General features: G+C 50.2%; 1 protein-coding gene across 3 annotated transcripts in view; it reads left to right on the plus strand.

Moving 5' to 3' along the window:
- Positions 1-20086, plus strand: part of PAN3 (poly(A) specific ribonuclease subunit PAN3) — a 101700-nt gene that overhangs the window by 32966 nt on the left and 48648 nt on the right. For 2 of the 3 annotated variants that reach the window (XM_075562801.1, XM_075562803.1), the window contains exons 5-6: positions 2105-2266; positions 15244-15391. In XM_075562801.1, coding sequence (XP_075418916.1) covers positions 2105-2266; positions 15244-15391 — 310 coding nt within the window. The remainder of the gene's footprint in view (positions 1-2104; positions 2267-15243; positions 15392-20086) is intronic. The other variant, XM_075562802.1, reaches the window with a different exon arrangement.

Below are 20086 nucleotides of genomic sequence, written 5' to 3' on the forward strand. Positions count from 1 at the left end.
ATCAGTGTTTAAATGTCTCTGTGAAAATGGCCTTTTTCTTTTTTCTTTTTTTTGAAAATGGCCTTTTTCTTAAGTAAATAATAGCTTGGGTAATTTGGAAGTCAGCTTACGGGTGAGGTTTTGTGCTGTGGTGTACTGTGTGCAGCCAGTCGATGTGGGCGTGTTTTGTCTCCCGTCACTGGGCCTGTGGCTGCCATCTCTTAGGCCCTGGTTGGCCTGCTGTGCTTGTCGGTGCTTGTCAGTGATACTGATCGCCGTGGTCCTGGGGTTCAGTATTCCTTGGAGGGTCTGCGTATGTGTCTGATGGCACGTGTCTGGGGAGCGAGCTCTTCTACATGAGAGACTTTCTGTAGATGTCGTAGGAGGAAAGGCGCGATGAATCTCTTTTCACAAAATACATCATGAGAGCGTGTGGGGAGGGAGAGTAGTGCCTTGGGTTGATTTGAAACCCTCATTCCCTTCACCCAAATGTGCTCTCACACAGACAGCAGGTTGTGTGAGCCGCAGTGACGGGATCAAGGCTCTGCATTAGAGAACACTGCTCTAAGCAATGACTATTGCTTTCAAGGAGCTGGCTGGAATATAGGTATTTTTCGTGTTAGTTCTGTTTGATAGGTAGCTTTTCTGGGGTCAGGTGAGTAAGCTGTGATAAGTTACCCCCCCCCCCCCCCGTGGGTTTGGAATCATCTGGATGATGTTGTAAATGAGGGAAGGCCTTTTTATCACGATCTGCCCGAGTTTCTGTGACTCTGCTCTTCACTCTTTCCGAAGAGTGATGCTGCCAGAAACCGCTTGCCTTACAATTCTTGAACCTGTGTGCTAGAACGTGGCCCCACAGCCTGGACCACAAGGGCTGCATGGAATTGTCACCCCCACTGTCCCCCACAACAGTGGCTGTTGGTGTAGACTTGGGGTATAATGGAACCAGTCCAAGATTGTGGAAGAGCTGGAAGTGTGGAAACCTCACAAAGCTGTTCCAACCACTAGACTTTGGGGCGGGCAGTCAGAAGAGTTGCCTTCTTGACGCTGGTGCGACCCGCCCGCCCTTCTGGAGTTGAGAGGCTAGCTTGCATAGGACACTTTCCACAGGCTGAGAAATTCAACGTCTCCTTCCACTGGTTGTCTTTACAATAGAAAATTTACCAAAAAAGGTGTGTGCCTGCCAACCACACTGCTTCTGGAAGGAGCTGATCTTCAGGCATTTGTCCTTGCAGTGGGACTGTGTCTCATGACGGGACTGATGAGTGCACACGGAGAGGAGAGCTCCTCTTATTTCGGGATCTAAATTCGGTGCCTCCCCAAGCATTCGTATTCCCTGAACATTGATAGACATGCTCGCTCTTGTAGGGTGGAGCACCAGTCTGCTGTGACTCGGTGGGAGCTGGTGGCAGCCGCCACGGGCCTCCACAGCAGCCACCAGCCTGGTGACAGTGGTTTCCTGACCTCAGGGAGAGGTTAGCCCAGGAGCAGGTAGCTGTTTTCAGTGAACAAATCTGAGCGTTTTACTTATTTATATTTTTATTTTAAGTCTGAAGTAGTTGGTTTCCCTGAGTGACTTTCAGTTCTGATGCTCAGCATGAAGCAGGAGCATAGCTTCCTTGAACTTGGGTCCAGACCCTTAAAGCGCCTTCCTAAAGGGTTTCCTTCCTCTGGCTGAGGCAGCCAGCCACAGGGGTGGTCGAGGTAGCATGCGAAGACAAGGAAAGGGTGGGGCTCAGAGGAGGTTTTTGTTTTGTTCTGTTTGTATACTCACCTTTTTGAGCCTTTGAAGACATTTCTGCCCACTGCAGTGAGACTAGGTAAGTGCCAGTGGAAGAATGTGTGCGAAGCTTTTACCTCTATAACAGATCCTTCCTCTCAAGTCTGTGAAATCGGCCACGGTGTGTTTCTCTACCGCATTTGTAGGCTATTGTGGCTCAGCCTGGCAGGCCAGTGGTGACTGTGGAAGGGGTGGGGGAGGGGCGGGAAGGAGCTGAGCTGTTGGGGCCTGAGAGGGGTCCCCTGTCTCCTAGACCAGCACCCCTGTTAGTGCTGCCATTAGCTCAGATAGTGTGGGGGAGGGGGGTTGTTAGGGTGGCCTGGTCTCTCTCCTTCTTTTTCGTAGCCAAGGAAGTACCGCCTGGGCATGCTGGAGGAGGGGCTAGTTCCGATGGCGTCAAAGGCACGGAAAGCAAAGAACACTTTTGGCTGCCTGGCTGACAGCTGTCAATCAGGAGTACCCATCAACATGGTTTGGTGGAACAGAGTCACAGAGAACAATGCACAGGTAACACGTGTTCATTAGACGTTTTTTGAAAGCCGTCTTGGCCTGCACCCTGTGTCTGTGGGGTGGTGGGGACGAAGGATTCCTGTCTTGACTACAGCCTGCCACGTAGGCGACCATTGTTGTTCTTTTCAACCAGAACGAGGTCAGCGGCCCATTAATCCACGAAACACCATGGTGTGTTGGCCGCTGGCACCTTCTCTCATGGGAGTGCATTGAAGGCATTTTTCCCTGCAGGGCTTTGTCACTCGTTGAGTGTAGGCGAGCCCCAGCTCCACAGGTCTCGGGGCCTTCTTCCAGGAAGCCCCGCTTCCTTGAAGTCTGAGCAACAGGAAGCTCCACATGTTTCCCTTTGGAATGTTTTTCTTCTGAAATGAAAATGGTACACAGACAAAGATGAAATCCAACACTATGCTGTCTCGGGCACCTATGGAGAGAGTGTAGTTGCTCATTCTGCCTGGCCCGGCCGAGCTGAGTGTCGAGAGTGGATTCCGACAGCTCCCAGCCAGCTCCTGAAGGAGTAGCTTCAAAGCCTTGGAAAGAACATTCAAATGGAATTTGGAGTCTAAGGATTCTATTCTTTTAAGAATTTATTATTGTAGACATAGATGGTTGTGTTAAAGAGAACTTCCATTTAGTCAGAAGTAAAATATCACTCTTTTCAAACTCCGAGTGTAAATTGGTATTTTAAATACAGTTCTGGTCGAGCCTGCCCTTCCCCCTGTATACACCACAACATTGGAGCGGCTGTAATGAGTACAGGAAGTTTGAATTTGTTTCGGCCACCAGCCTTGCTGGTCTATCAAATGGGTTCTCTAATCTTTTGTTGCATTTATTGTAGATAGTGTAGCAATGCTGGTGTTGCCCTGGGCACAGGGTCCCCAAAAGTATTGCAAAAGGGGGTGTTTGCCCCAACTGGGTTCTGGTCTGGATCCTTACTCATGAGAGTGGAAAGCAGAGCCATGCACGTCCAGCCTCATGCGCGAGGCTGCTTTGCTCACTCAGTCTTGCTGGAGAGGTCGCTTGGGGAGAGATTTTACTCGGGGCTGCAGCTCTCTTTTAGATTAAAGAAGAAGAGAGTGAAAGTAAGTTGTAACCCAGTGGTCTCAGAATAGCTGAAAGTGGATCGGGCACCACCATGGGATGTGGGGCCTGGAATCCTGGGACATGCAGAGGCGTCCTGGGGCGGGCATGCGCGTGCGGGGTGTGTGTGTGTGTGTGTGTGTGTGTGCACGTGCACGCGCTCTCCCAGATGGGCCCTCTGCACCCAGGGGCCTGTCCAGAGACACCTCTTTTGAGCTCATCTCTGTTCAGGTAAGAATGTACCCTAGAGTGTTAGGCTTTTCTTTAAGAGAGCAGTAACTGAGTTAATAGGTTTGCATGCAGACATGGAGATTAGACTGGTGTCATCTGTGTTCAGTGTTTCACATATGACTCTTTTTTAAGGCTTCAACTAGTTATTTTTCTTTAAGGACCTGAGGAACACTTGTTTAGCTCCGTTTAGTAACCGCCCACAGCCCTAAAGTGCCTCGTGTTGTTAGTCTCTGTTGACGGGTTGGAAAGCATCCATCTAGTCCCCGTTGCTCTCGCTGTGCAGCCTGCTCTGCAGAGCAAAGGCTACTCTAGCAAGTCCTCTCACCGTGGTCAAGGAGCCTTGGCGGTGGTGTGGGTGGTGCACTGAGTCCATCACCACAAGGTCAGCTGTTCGAACACACCAGCTTCTCTGAGGGGGAATGAGGAGAGTGTTCGCTCCCTTCCAGAGTTCAGAAACCCACAGGGCCTGAAGGTTCACTGTGACTAAGAACTAACTCAAGGGCATCGGGTCTTTTTGTTGTATAAAAAATATAATGTATACACAGCAGCTGTACACCACACACAAAAACTCTTTTTTTGGGGGGGCTGCATATTTCCAGATCAGTAGTTTTCAAACCCACCACCTGTTCCCAGGGAGAAAATGAGGCTGTCTGCTCCTGTAAAAAGTTACAGCCTCAGGAAATTCACAGGGGGCACTTTGACTCAGTCCCAGTCAACTCCGAAGGCAGGCGTGGTTCGTTCGCGTGCCTCGTAGCTGGTTACCTCGCGCCACGTGCTGCCCTAAGTGCGTTGCATAACTAATGCTTTGTGCGGTAGAGAACCTGTTACTGTTCGGTGAAGAATCGCCTTTCAAGAAGCTAGGTGACTTGCAGGGTGTGCTGTGCTGGGCAGTGGAACCAGCGGGAGCTAGAGTTGGTCAGAGAGGGACTGTGCCCTTCCCTGCTCTGTGGGTTGACTCGGCCTCCTGAGGATAGCGGGCACCCACCACTTTCCTGACCTGCACCGCCAGTTTTACAGACTGGCTGTATTAGTAACGTTTGTCCTTTTCCATCTTGTTTCGCGGCTTGCTTAGTGACGTTGAAATACCTTTCGTTCTGCTGCTTCTTGTCCCGGTCTCTTCGCCCTTTTCGACTTTTGAGAGCCAGATAAGCAACCAGAAGGAAGACTGCGGGGCAGCACCAGAAGGGCCTGCCTTGAGAGTTTCTGTCTGACCTGTTCTCTCAATGCCCACTTGCCTGGGCCTGCTCTCAGGAGCCCTTTATTACTGGAGTGGTGGTGTTGGAAGAGGGCCTGCCTACCTAACCCCGCCCCCACACAGTGATGCAGACAGATGAGCGTGTCTTCAGAACCCCAAGCTCACTAGAGACCCAGCAACGCGCTCTGTTTCCACTGCTCGGAGGGCAGCTGGCCCCGACACTGTTTGGGAGCTCCCCGTTGGAGACCCTTAGGACGACTTCTATGGTGATCTCCGCTTTCCTCCCCACCCGTTCTCCTGTGCCTGGTTTGGTGGCGCCGGGATTTTGTTGAGACTGCAGAGTTTGCCATCCTTGGCAAGCCCAATGCTCTGAGCAGGGCATGCTTAGGGCTGCTGACTCAAGTCTCTTCACCCCCTTCCTCTCCTCGGGCCCCGGTGCCAGGGACACTTCCTCGTTCGAACTGTCTGTAGAGTAGAAGGCCCAGAGGTTTCTCGTCTCAGCTGTGTGTATTGACACAGGTTCTGCAAAGGCTGTATATTTGCCATGTGTGAGACTCAGCCAGGAGCCCTGGTGACTGGATGGGCGCCACCTTGAGCCGCTCACCTCAGGGCCAGCTGCTGGAATCCACCAGCCGCTCCCTGGGGAAAAGGTGAGGCCGGCTGATCCTGCAAAGAATTAGTCTCAAAAGCCCACAGGGTTTTCTTCTCTGTCTTCCAGGGTCACTGTGTGTGTCGGAATCCACTCAGTCTGCGGACTCTCCATTGCCCTGTTCTCTGCACCTTCTCTTTCTCTGGATAGACCTCTCCTCTAGCACAGCGTATTGCCGCCTTCTCAGTCCCTGTGGCCGGCTGTGACTTCTGCAGCTCCACTGCGCTCCACGGCCAGCTGGCCTGCCCACTGATGGAGAGACAGTGCGGTGGACAGCTGATCTTGGCTGTCATGGTAGGTCTTTGCAACACTGATAGCTTATTTCACCTAAGGAACAAGCGGAGACTGTGGTCTTGAAAGAGGCCTTCTTGCCAGTCAGAGCTCCCAAAGCCGGACTCCCCGCTTTCACATCCATTGCGATGTGACCCACAGCGGCCTGTCATCTTGACAGGAGCAGAAAGCCTCATCTTTTCCTGCTGGGCAGCTGGTGGGCTTGAACTGTGCACCTTGTGGGTATAACCCACTAGCAAAACCCACGGTGGGACCAGGGCTCCTTTGGGCAACTTAGCTGGTCTTAGCTGCAGCTGGAGCTAAGACCAGCTGCCTCTCACCCACTTTGGTGGCATTCCCAATCTTGCCTGTATCATGGAGCTGCTTCTTGTGGGAGCTTGTCTTGATCTTCCTTCTTCCTCCGCGGCTGAGAGCATCCTGTTGCCGCTGCCGCTTTTTACAACTTTCTTTGTCAAGGAGGTGAAGACTCGCAGAGCAGAGTATCAGTCTTCCACAGAACAACGGACACGCATTCTGATTTCACAAAGCCTCCACGGCAATCCCTTCTCGCTTCCATTCTTCCTCCTCTCCTAGCCCAGGGACCCCTGGTCGTTGGGCCAGTGCTCTCTGGGCCCATGCCTTCTGTCTGTGTTCTGGTCCACACCTGAAGGCTGACCGAGGGCCGTCTTTTTCACCATTCGGAGTTGTGTTCCACGTTTTCTCCCCTTCTGTCCGGGGCTTTTTAATGTGAGCCCTTTCAGAGCAATTGATAGTGGCAGCTAGGCACCATCTAAGCCAGTTCTTCTGGTCCCGGGGTGGGGGAGACGACTGGGGCCCATTGGCCCATCAGACCACTGGTTTTCGTGTGTCTTTCTATTTTCATTGCTCACTTTTCTCCAGATGGTGAGAGACCAATGGTTGCACCTTAGATGGCTGGTCACCAGCTTTTAAGACCCCAGCCGCTGCTCCTCCAAGTCGGAGGCAGCACTTTGTCTTTGTGAACTGTGTTGATACCTCTTGACCTGGCTGTGATCCTGACCCCCAGGCCCTTAAGGAGTTCTGTTATGTCTTAAGGGCAGCTCTGTCCTTCAGGGACTGCTGTGATGTCTATCTAAGAAGTCTTCCTCACTTTGCCTCCTGTGTGCTGTGCGGTATCCATGGGCATGAGCCGAGTGTCTCAGCACATTTTTAATGCAGTGTTTGTGGTAAAATTGGATGCCTCGGCTGGCTTACACTCGAGCGCGTACATGGCGTATTTGTAACACAAGTAAACACGCACGCACATAAATACCCTCCTCAAACGTACGCCTCTGTGGACGGACTCCCACCGTCCTTCCCATGCAGTAGACCCCACTTCTGTACGATTGTGGATAGAACAGTATTTGCCTCTTTCTTGTTTGTTTCTTTGTTTCTCTGTCTGTCTGTCTGTCTGTCTAGGGACTGGTTCTCTATTTCAAAAGGACACTTGTTAATTTTCGGTACCAAAACAGTTGTCCTGTTGGTTTCCCAAACAAGACTGCCTCAAAACAGGGCCCATTTGAGCCAAGAAGCTGCTCAGAACCCTCCCCAAGAGGAGGGAGAGCAAAAGATAGCACATTGCCACCTGCAGGCTGGAGGGAGAACTTGCGGCCGGCCAGGTGGGTGCTCTGTCTACTCCAGTCCTAAAGAATCAGAGTTTCAGGATAACAGTAGAAATACTCAAACACGTTTTTGCTTAAGATCGCTGAGATTTCCACAGCATCAACTGAGACCAGGCCCTTGAGAGCAGCAGCTTTGGGCCCAGGAGAGGGTGACAAGATGAGTTTCCTAACAGCCCTGTCAGTGGTACAGACAGCATTTTCTTTGTCTTTCACAAAGGAGGCAGGTGAGCAGGGAAGTGGCTGGGCCCACGCTCTGTCCACCCTGCGGGGAGTTGGGGAGGGTGCAGAGACTGCCTGTCTGTAACGCTGCAAACCCCCAGGTGTCTGCCCTTGTCTCCCACCCTCCCTGTTCTTACATCTCGCCTCCCCTCCTCCCAGGTTCACACATGTGTTCCCTTGCCATGCCAGATAAGACAGTACTTGGGGCCACATGCCCCACTGGGCCGGCTGTGTGCATGCTCTTGCAGTGGGGTCGTGGCGGCTCAGAACCAACTCGATGGCACCCACCACCACCCTGTGGCCCGTGGACCAGCGTTCCTCCGACAGGACGCGACGACTGTGCTAGTTACTTCCTGGTTTCTCTACAACTGTAGAAACACATCCTGCTCAGCTTCTCTTTCTCTGCTGCAGTGTGCTAATGAGCTCTAGGTCGGAGGGAGGCCCATTTCCCGTGCTGATCGCCGCTGCCACAGCATTTGGCAGAGGCCCACCTGGAGGCTAAGGGAAGTGCTTGAGCCTGCTTTGGACAGACTTTGCAAAGGACACCTTGAAGTATCTCAGGGGAGGCACTTCCTCTGGCTTCAGTCCAGAATGCACAGAGGGTAACTTTCTGCCGATGTCCCCCAAACGTTTCAAATTCCAACTTATACAGGCGCCCTGCCTGTGAGTCAGATGGTCCAGTTGTCAGAGAAGACTGCTGTGAATCTTGGCAAACTCCGGGAGTGTTCTCTCTCCCACTGCTGGCGGGAGCCCTGCCTCAGAGGGCCTGCCGTACTGACTGTTAGTGCCACCGTCCTCCCTGTGGACCCCAGACAGGAGCCCCGCCGGCCCTGTGAGGGCACAGTTGTGCTTAGGCTGGTGCCATTTGTGCAGCCACATGCTCCATCCAGCTCGGTAAGGGTGGTCGTTTTCACCAGGCATGATGTCCTTCTTCAGGGACTGGTCTCGCCTCAAAAGACCTGGCAAACTGTGCTGTGACCCTGGTTCTCCAGTCGTGAAGTATTGTGTCTTCATCGTAACCTAGAGGCAAAGCTCAACTCTTAAGTAGGCCAGTTTCTGAACAACCGGAAGCAGACTGTATGGCCCATATTTGAGTATGCCTGAAATATGGGGAAACAGCCCACACATTTAAAAAAAAATTGTGGAATTGGTTCACCAAATTCTGGCCAGTTCTCTGACTTCTCCTTTCCACACTACCCGCTTCCTCCTTGGCTAACCTGATTTATGAGAGTGGGGGGCTAGTGGACTCCCGGAAACAGTGCTGCCTCCATGACCGGCCTCTCAGCATTTTAGGTCTCCCCAGCCCCGCTCCTTGTCTTCCCTATCATGCCCACACGGATGGGACCACACCCTGCCACACGCTCCAGCCCTTCATGAGGCTTGAGGGCTTCATCCAGGCCAAGAATTCATCTGTCAGGCTCGCCCTCGCTCTCTCACTCTGCCACTCCAGTCAGTCACTCACTCACTCACATGGTCACTCTGAGTCAGTCACACAGGCATGCACTCTGTTTCTCTGTCATTCTGTCTGTCTCTCACTCATTCAGTCGCTTTCTTTCAGTCAGTCACTCAGTCATTCACCCATGCACAGGTGAACTCGCTGCCTCACTCCGTCAAAGACACTCTCACACTCACACTCCCTCCCTCCAAGGGCAACCAGGCTGCCCAGGGGATATTGGTGGGAAGCTTGCCCCCAAACTCCTCTTGGTGGAGCATGGTTGGAGTCTGGAGGAGGCTCAGACTGACATTTTGATGAGGGAGGAGGGGTCAGTGGGAGGGCTAGAGAGATGGAAATGCTGCCTTCAGAGGTGGTAGTCCTAAAAGGATGTCAGTGGGGTATCATAGCTATGTCTAGGTGTGTGTATGCTTGGTAACTACTCTCTATCCTGGATTACGGGTTATAGTATGAATGTTTTTAATTACCTGGGAGGGGCACTGAGTCATTTTTACCCCTGAAAAGGAGCAATGATAAGACTAAGTAAGTTTGGCAACCTTTGCCCTAGTTCGCAGGTTCCCAAACCTGGCTGATCACTGGATTCACCTGGGGGTGTGGGGAAACTACAGCTCTCTGCACTACTTGCTCCCTGATGATGAGCCAGAATCTCCAAGGTGAGGAGCCAGGTGGTTCCAGTGATGAGGCAGTGTTGTGAACCGCTGTTCTAGAGGGTGTTGCTTCCCTGGGGACTTAGAAGTTCTGCACTGGGAATAGGCCCCCCCTTCCCCTCCCCCCATGTACCCTAGGAATCTGCTCTTCAGATTGCATGTGCAATATACCTGCAGTGTGTGTGCATGTGTCTAATATACCTGGAGAGAGAGAGAGACCTGCAGAGAGAGAGAGAGGAGAGTGTAATAGACCTGCAGAGAGAGAGAGAGAGAGAGAGAGAGAGAGAGAGAGAGAGAGTGTGTGTGTGTGTGTGTGTGTGTGTGTGACACATAGACTTGCAGTGGTAGGGATGGTAAATTCTGGATTCTGGGAGTTGTTGCATTGAATCATTTCAGAGAAAATGTCACCTGGAAGGACATTGGGAAGCCCAGGTCAGACGGGAGGTTGTGTGGACCTTTGAGGTTAGCATGTGCCTGGCATTCAGAAGGGGGTGGTGACACACCAGGCCCAGCTGGGCAGGAGCTCTGGGCAGCCCGTGCCTCTTACTGGGGGGGGTGGGGGGGGACTGGCACTGGGATGAGAGCCGGATCTGTCTCTGGGAGTTGGGGATTGGATTTACACTGATCCTTATCAGGCAACTGATGATTAAACAGTGAGGCTTGATAGTTGCAGTAACATGGGTGGATCTTAATGATGAATCCTCCCCTGACAGGAACTTTCACTCCATTTGTGCATGCGTTTGTGCGTGTGTGTGTGTGTGTGTGTGTGTGTGTGTGTGTATGTATGTGTATCTGGCTCATTGCTATAGGGTTTTGGAAAATGAGCAGGGTTGGAGGCCAGAGTGACGGGGACTGGAGGAATGTAGTCTTGAATGGGGGGTGGGTGGGGTGGGGAGCACCTTCCACAGATTTATTTGTAAATCCATCCTTCCTTCCTGTAAATTCCACTGTCCATGAACTCCTGGAGAAAGTGGCCACCCTGGTGCCTGCAGTTGTGTGCCAGGGAAAGCTCAGTGGAGCTCCGAAGATAGGTCCCCAGGCCGAACACCTTGAGTCCCTCCCAGCTGACACATTTGCATAGAAACATTACAGAACATTGTATGTTCTGTCTTCTCGCACTCTTTTAATTTGGCCTGTCTTTCTCCGTAATTATAAACATTTCAAAAGGACTGTCCTTTTGATGTAATTTTCTTATTAGTTTCTTACATATGGCTGGGTTCAAATCCCCCCCCCCTCCACCCAGCTGTTTGCGGGGAGCAGGATGAGGCTGTTTGCTCTCCAAAGACAGCGACCCAGAAGTCGGAATAGACTCGATGGTGGTGGGCTTATTGGGGTCTTCGTAAGCACTCTGCTTTTTGTGCAGTGTCCACCTGAGTGGAAAACGCTGGAGTTGAATGGAGAACAGCGCTGCTGTGGCCTCATCTTGAGGCTCAGAAAGCAGGGATGATCTCTCGGCGAGTCAGGAACCCTGTCAGAACATGGGTGGTTGCTGAGAACCCTGTGGCGGTCATTTGCCACACACTTTTGGGTGGGCGATGTCCATGTGGGGTGCCCAGTCAGGGCAGCAGTGCTTCCACGACGGCCGCAGCTCTCTGTGAGTAGTGGGCCGCGCCCTTGAGTGGTGCATGTGTGTTCAGAAGGGACCCAACTCCCAAAGCAAACTCCTCGCCATCGAGTCGAGACCGACCCCCACCTACCCTGCAGGACAGACAGGGTGGAGCTTCCCTGTGGCTTTCCGAGACTGTGACTCTGCAGCATCTGAAGGCCCGTCCTTCACCAGAGGAACACGGGCGGTTTCAGTGCATCGCGGCTCTAGGCGGGGGTCAGCATCTGACTTGTGGCACAGGTTGTCACCCGGGAGAGTTGCCCCCCACCCAGAACATGCACGCACACACATGTGCACACACACAAAAACCCTCGTGTATTAGAACCTAGAAGTTTATTTTTATTGACAGTTATTTGACTTGCATAAACTTTTTTTCAGGTTTGTTCAGAGCTATTTAAGATAAGAGTGAAAGTTAGAATTAAAAATGACCAGAAGTGGACAATTATTTATCTGTATTATTTTATGCAAACCGAGAGTGACCTAACCGCGGGCACTTGGCCCGATGGCCGTTGTCGGTTGTTTTATTGTGGGCACAGGGCAAGGCCAGCGAGGGCTGCCTTGCTTTTCACTACTTCTCCTTCCCGCTCCACTTTCTACATTCTGTGTTTGAAGGTAGACAAGTAACGCAGAACACCCGGACCTGGCTCCTTTTGCTACATAGTAAACTCTGCTTCCAGAAGGTAAAAGAAAGTTTGGTTCCTTATAAAGATACTTCATGTTTTGCCTTACATTGCAAAAATAGTTAACCTCAGCTTATTAAAGGTGCACACTTAGACTTTTTCTTTCCACTTCATGTCCCTGTTTATATTGAAGTGGATTTTAGGATCCCTGTATGAGGTAGCCTTGGGAAAGTTTGTGGGAAATGCAATACGAAGATAGTGCGGAAAGGAGCCCTGATGGCCAAGTGTTTAGGCCCTGGGCTGTGATCTGGAAGGTCTGGAGTTCAAAACCACCAGCTGTTCCTCGAGAGAAAGACTGGGCTTTCTACTCCCATAAAGAGTCAGTCTCAGACTCACAGGGGCAGTTCCACCCTGTCCTAGAGGGTCACTGAGAGTCAGCTTTGACTTGATGGCAAGTTTTTGGTTTTTTTTAATTGTGGATCAGATGAAGGCTTAAGGAGCCGAGCTTAATTTTATGGCAAGACATGTAAACATTTTACTTTGTCTCCTCTATTAACACCCCTCCTCAGCCTTGTGTATCTTAACCCTTTCCTCCCTGTGTCCCCAGTTCTCATCTTTCCGGACCGACTGACTGACCCTCTGAACCCTGTCCTTGTCACTTCCTGAGCTGGAGGGGCTGAGGGCCAGATCCTCTTTGAAGGCTTCCATTATGATAAGGGTTGGTCTCTGGCGTATTGTCGCCATTTTTTTGAAAGGCTGGGCTGTTAAGAAGCCCTGCAGGTAAAGTCTTCGCTCCCACTCATATACCCACAGTGCCTCCTCTGGCTGCAGTGAGTGAGCTCCTGCTCGCGGGTTCAAGGTCTCTTCCCTCCGCTGGTTACCACTGGGTCTGAGGTGCTTGCTGCTCCTGCCCTGTAGAGCCTTCTCCTGTTGTCCTGATCTCTGCGACGCAGAGAGCCTCTCTTCCTCGACACCCCCACAGAACAAGACACTCCTTCAGTCTGGGCACAGGAAGGAGGGGGTCGTAGGTCCGTCTTTCCTCTGGGAACTCCCACTTCACTGTTGGGCAGGCAGGGGTTCTGCTGAATTTCTAGAAGGTGCACTCCAGTGTTGGCTGTTAATAACTTCTGTGGTAACAAAACAAGACCAGAGCCCTTGGTACTTTGACATTTCACTTAGGATTTGTTGGGGAGGCTAGAACCAATTGACTCCCTTCTTTTTCTCCTTTATGAGATCTCTTTAAAATGTTGTTGGTCAGGGATGTGGAGTCGTCCCCACACGCCTAGTGACCCCTGCACAGCTGAAGGGAACTCGGCCGGTGGGTCCTGCACCATTCTCACCGCCCTTGTAGCCACGGGGTCAGGCCATCTCATCGAGGACCCTCCTCTTTTACCTGCCCTCCACTTCACCAAGCAGGATGCCCTCACCTAATGTGCCCAAAGTAGACCAAGACACATTTCATCATCCTCAGTGCTTTAAAAAAAATGTTTTTTTCATCATCAATTCTAAGAAGCATTCTGGCTGTACTTTTTCCAAGACAGACACTCAACTTTGGAACCAGACCGTGGACTGTGTGCTGTGAGCACAGCCTATCAAGGGAAGGGTCGGGTAGCTCAAGAATGTACTGCAGTGATAATGGCCATGCTCAGACAATGCTCTCTCACCCGATAGCCTCCTGTACCCCGCCCTGAAGCTGTCCATCTCGCAGAGGCCTGGGCTTTTTGACCCAAGCACCAGCATGCTTTTACCTGGAGCCACGGCATCTGAGACAGTTGCCGCCTAGGACAGCTAGTGTGCACGGGTTCCCCTCACAGGCCCTCGGCAGCCGTTTGTTCCTTGCTGAATCAGTAAGCTGTACTTGTCTCCTCTCCAACTAGGGAGTTGTTTATGTGCTTAAAAAACCACGCTGCTGTGTTGGAATACTGGTGAATTAGGAGGATGGAGAAGTATCCATATGTGTGATAGGTGAAAAAAAATCCCACTTGTACCTGGCCCTGAGCGCCCACCTCCAGCCCTGTCATGCGTTGGCTTTGGTCTGCTTGGCATTTATTTATTCTTCAGAATCTCATGTCTTAGGGCTGGCAATACACAGACCCAGGCTCTGTATTGTTACGTAGACCCAGCTGGTGTAAGTCTTATGCATTTTATCACGGTGTATTATTTTGGCTGACTCCTAAGTGGTCGGATCACTTGTCAGAGGGCTTAAGGGAGGATAGCCTGCTGACTGGGCACTTCCCAAGTCTGATATTTGGCCCTCTTAGCATGTTTGCCCTTCTGGTCGTCCATGGCTCTTGGAATATTCTTCGCCAGCACTTACAAATAGGCTCAGAGAGGGATTTGAAATTGTGACGTTGGAGACGGCGTGCTCCTTGGCGGGTAAAATGGAAGAGCTCATCAGACTAACCGGGAAGCGGTCCTTGAGCCTTAGAACAGTTCTGTCAGCCCACCCTCTTACTTTGCAAGCGTGTATGCTTTTGTCTTTCCCATCACGTTGTCAGTTTTCGGATGCACTTGAGGTGATGAAGCTCTTTGCGTTGGGATGATCCTGGAACCTGGAAGGGGGTGGTAGTCACTTTACCCGAGCCCCGCAGTCGACCCTCTTGGAAGTAGGGTTGACATGGCGCCCTCAGCGTGTACTGCACAGAGGCTTGGTTGTGCTTGGGCACATGGAGTTGAAAATGGCCAGCGTTCCAGGAAACTGGGACAGACGGCTGTCTGGGAACTGCTGTTGGTGTGTAGTCTCCCGGAGTCCTAGCCGTTGGCAGAGCTGGGAAGCACCGTGCTGCTGAACGTTGAAGGATGGGTGCTCTGAGAAGTTTCGCTCCCCGCCATCTTCCCGCCAGCATTTCCAGGGGGAATTGGCTGTGGCCCTGTGCCGAGTGGGGGTGTCTCGGGTTCCGTCCATGAGTTTGCCTGTTTGTACTTGTTCTCTTCACCTCTGGCCTTCACTCGGACTCGCAGAGGATTGGCCCATATTGCTGCGGGAACTGTCACAACTGTGCAAACAGGAAGTGACTTCTGGGACCCAGGCCCGACCTTGACCTAGTAGAAGTGGTTTACAGATAATTAAGTGTGAAACTCTCAACCTCCTGGTTCTCGAAAATGACCAAGTTAGCGTTTTTGATAATGGCAAATTTTACCTGTCCCTGGGGTTCAATTGTGCATGAGAAATGATGAACGCCCTCAAATGTGATGATCAGAGATCCAGAAATGTAATTCCATCCCCCCCCCCACTCCCGGCGCCATCCCCTCCCCCCAGAAGGAAGGAAGTGGAAATGAGGAAGCCCTGAGCCAGGAATGAAAGCCCCCGGGGTTGTACCTGTTTCTGCAGGGCCGTGTGTTAACTCACTGTGTTTGCTTTCAATAGACACCAAATCCTACTGCGAGCGAATTCATTCCCAAAGGAGGAGCCACCTCTAGGCTGAGCGCCGGGTCCCAGTCAAGTATGTCCGCCTTCTCTCAGGTGTTCTCTCACCCGTCCCTGGGAAGCCCCGCCACTGCTGGACTAGCACCAGGTAAGTTGAGCCCTGGCTCCAGGGAGCTCCACATGTCGAACCTGCAAACACCAGTTGCTGTGTTGCTTATCACAGCGAAACCATGTACTCAAGTGATTCACGTTTTTAAACCATTTTATTGGGAGCTCTTACAGATATTACAGCAGTCCGTAATTCACTTTGATCCAGCATAATTATGGTATAATTGCTACCACCATCAGATGTAAGGCGGCTTCTCTCTTCTTGCTGATGCACGTTTTGAACACATTCTTGGTCTGATGTCTTTGTGTTTGGCACCCAGCCTTTGGGCAGGACGGAGAGCACCATTGCAGCCTGTGGGAAAGTGGCGTTTAAGGCACTGTGGTACCACAGAAATGACTTGAGCAGGAAGTATCCAGGAAAAAGTAACTTCTCTGTCTGTGCTGTCACTCAGAGGTGTCAGCAAGCGCATCTGAAACTGAGGGCCGCAGGTGGGCACAGGGGCTTCCAAGCCCTCTCCAGGTGGTACATTTCTGAAGGTAATTTAAATATTCGCCAAGGCACTGCTCTGCTGAGGGAGAGCAGTGGGGCAGAGGTGCCTCGAGTTAGAGGCCGTGGGAGGGAAACGGGTTTTCTGGAAGCACTTGAGCAAATGTCACACACATACATCCTCCCCCTGGCTCCCCCCTCCCCCCCCCACTGGAAAGTAACCCCTTTGAGAGACTAAGACTAATGGGTGCTTGAAAAGTTTTCTCTTTTACCTTAGCAACCCATCCAAACTGTGCTCCACTCCAGAACAGATACATGGGGTTTTTTTTGCGGGGGGGGGGGGGGGGGGGGGGGAAGGGCGGGAAGGGGCTCATACAACTCTTATCACAATCCACACATGCATCAATTGTCTCAAACTCGTTTGTACATTTGTTGCCATCATCATACTCAAAACATTAGTTCTCCACTTAAGTCCTTGACATCAGTTCATTTTCCCTCTCCATCTCCGCTCCCCCCTCATGAACTCTTGCTAATTTATAAATTATTATTTTGTCATATCTTACACTGTCCGATGTCTCCCTTCACCCACTTTTTTGTTGTCCCTCCCCCAGGGAGGAGTTTGTATGTAGATCCCTGTAATCAGTTCCCTCTTTCTAACCCACCCTCCCTCCACCCTCCTGGTATTGTCACTCTCAGCATTGGTCCTGAAGGAATCATCCATCCTGGATTCCCTGTTTCCAGTTTCTATCTGTACCAGTGTATATCCTCTGGTCTAGTTAGATTTGTAAGGTAGAATTGGGATCATGATAGTGGGGGGTGTGGGGGAGCAAGCATTTAGGAACTAGAGGAAAGTTGTATGATTCATCATTGCTACACTGCACCCTGAATGACTCGTCTCCTCCCCGCGACCCTTCTGTAAGGGGATGTCCAGTTGCCTACAGATGGGCTTTGGGTCCCCACTCTGCATTTCCTCTCATTCACAATGATATGATTTTTTGTTCTTTGATGCCTGATAACTGATCCCTTTGGCGCCTTGTGATCACACAGACTGGTGTGCTTCTTCCATGTGGGCTTTGTTGCTTCTCATCTAGATGGGCACTTGTTTACCTTCAAGTCTTTAAGACCCCAGATGCTATATCTTTTGTTAGCCGGGCTCCATCACCTTTCTTCACCACATTTGCTTATGCACCTGCTTTGTCTTCAGCGATTGTGTCGGGAAGGTGAGCATCATGGAATCCCAGGTTAATAGAACAAAGTATTCTTGCATTGAGGGAGGACTGGAGTGGAGGCCCAATGTCCATCTGCTACCTTAATACTAAACCTATAAATATATGCATGTAGATCTATTTCCCCATTCTCCATATAAATATATTTACTTATGTACATGCCTTTATTCAAACTTTTATAAATGCCCTTTGCCTTCTAGCTCTTTCCTCTATTTCCTTTTACTTTCCTCTTGTCCCCCTATCATCAGATGCATGGTTTTAATCTGAGCATAAGAAAGCGTCCCCCAGAGACTAATTGCCATGCACCTGGTTGAGAAAGGTTAAGCTGTGTAGAAACCTGTGCTGGCCACAGTGGGGCTGAGTGGGCTGTCAGATATTTGAGCTTCTCACACTGTGCTGCTTTGAGAAGCTGTACTAGTAACTGTCTTGGTCATGTACACAAACAAATCCAAAATGAAATGTTAGGTACAAAAGTGATGATGGCAACATATGTACAAATATGCTCTTTACAATTGAGGTTTGCATTGTAAGAGCTCCCAATAAAAAGATTTACAAAGAAACAAATAAAACAGTGCATTTTAATTTAAAAAAGAAGCAGAAAATGTTAGGCACATACCGAAATATCTACCCACACAAGTCTGGCAGCACCATATTTCTACACAGGTACCCCCTGCCTGCCTGCCTGCCTGCGGAGGGCAGGGTTGGCAAAGAGATACAGATGGCTGGCTCTTTGTAGACAGCCCAGACCCAAACCCATCCCTGAATCAGACCCGCAGTGACCCTGTGTAGGTCCAGTTTCTGAGGCTGTGAGTCATCAGGAGAGCAGGTTGCCTCGTCCTTCCTGTGAGCAGCCACTCACCGGTCCCTCCCACCCCCCTGCACCCCACCCCAAGCGTCTCCAGGGGCCCTGCTCTCAGAAGGCAGGTCTGCCTCGTTTGAGTAGAAATATGGTACTGTTGTCCCCAAAAGTCAGTACGTGTCTGGCATGGATCCTGACAGCTCCGCCTGGGTTCTCTTTAGGGGAGGGAAGACTGAGAGCAGTTCGTGGTAGCATGTGGACCTGGGGCTCCCTCTGCTCTAGCAAACATAGTTTCAAGGGTTCTCAGAGCCTGGCTGACCTCATGCTGCCGAGGATTTTGTCTGAGCCAGGTCGCCACCTCTCCCTGACTCTTCACGGCCCTTATGCCCTCCCCTCATTTCCCATGCCCCTCACTCCTCTGAGCTCCATAGACTTTTCAGGTTCAGTGGCATTTCCTTTCCTTGAGGATTCTCAGAATTCCATGGCCACTTGTGGCCTCAAGCGTTTACTTGTAAGTGCTGATCATCCGCTCCCTGAGCATAGTCGCCCTGCAGCTGCCCATCCCATGCTTCCCGGCAGCGTCTGCCCGCATCTGTGTGCATTTTATGTGACCAGGGGCACATCCTGTTGGTTTTCTTCAAACCGCATGGGCCCTCACCCAGGAGTTCTGTAGGCTGTCTTCGTACACGGTGTTGGTTTGAGTGCGTTATATGTGAACTAAGACGGCATGGCTGTTTACGAACAACTGGCATTGAGTGGATTCTGACTCAGAGCAGCCTTACAAGACAGTAGGGCTGCTCCCCAGGGTTTCTGAGGCTGTAAATGTCTTTCCTCCCCTGGGTTAGGGCCAGTGTGTGACCCGCTGCACCCCTGGACTCCTGGGGTCTGTTGGTAAAGCAATCCCAATAAAGGGCCCTGAGCCAGTGAGAAAACGGCCTTTCTAAACTCGGCACCAGTGTAAATCCACGCCTAACGCATCCTCCCTTGTTTGAAAACATTAGTCTGTGAAAATCATCCTGTCTCTCTCCATATATGCTGAGACGAACTCAGGCTTACCGTTTATTAAAAAATCTCTTTGAATATGAAGAGGCTTCAGAGTTCACAGAAAAATTCCATGATCCTTTATTCCCACTTTTCCACCAACTTTTAGTTAAAACATTTAGTTAAAAACAAAAACCTACTAATGCGTTCAATTATTTAAAGTTGTTCAGTAATAATACTGGTATAAATTTGTGGGTCATAGGTTTTTTTTTTCTTAGCGGTCCCAGCTGGGCATCTCAATTTAAATTGAGGGTAAAAATAATTAATTTAAAAATTCTGCTGAAAACTGCCCTCTTCTAACATTAGAGTGAAGTCCTACCAAACATTAGAGTGATAATTCTACTTCCTGCTCGGGAAATAGCTGCTCTCTGGGACCACCGGAAGTAGCTCAGTATATCCGAGGAGGCTTCAAGTTCATGACAAAGTGGAATTTGTAAGATTGTGGACATTTTCCATGGACTTTTTGGATCCTTCCCTCATAGCACATTAATTGTGTATTCCTGAATTTCTATGTACATGTAATTTCAGAGTTGTTTTTCATGTAGGTAACAATAAACTAAGTGAAGCTGTATTTTCCAAACACTAGGATGATGACTGCTTTTTTTTTACATTTACTGTTTCTTTATATTTTGTTTTAGCTAATGAATTAACATTTTCCACAGATGCTGAGCAAAGAAAAACATTAAATCTGTCTTATTTTAAAAATGCATTTTATCAAAGTTGTATGTTTTCAAACACATAATAAGATAACAAGACAAGAAGAGACTTCAAAAAATATGTATTTTTAAGCACATCTACATCTTCCATCGTTTCTCACTATAACTGTCATTTTTCCCCAAGGGCTGGGGAAGGTTTCTTGAAGGTTCCATTTTTAAAGTTAGAGTAAATCAAGTAATTGAATTCATTTACTGTATATACTGGAGTATAAGTCGAGTTTTCCAGCACATTTTTAATGCAATTTTTGTGGTAAAATTAGGTGCCTTGGCTGACATTCGGGTCAGTTTATACTCAAGTGTATACAGTACCTACTTTGCTGGTGACTCAGTTGATCTTTAATGCTGCCTTCCTACTGTGGGCATAACTCATTGATGACTCTTCCTGCTACAGAGGTTTGTTGATTTCTGCCCTAGAAATTATTACCTATGTGTCAAATTGTCTTCTTAAGAAATATAAAACCTTAGC

This window comes from Tenrec ecaudatus, chromosome 11, assembly GCF_050624435.1.
Source record: "Tenrec ecaudatus isolate mTenEca1 chromosome 11, mTenEca1.hap1, whole genome shotgun sequence".
In the NCBI taxonomy this organism is placed as follows: domain Eukaryota; kingdom Metazoa; phylum Chordata; class Mammalia; order Afrosoricida; family Tenrecidae; genus Tenrec; species Tenrec ecaudatus.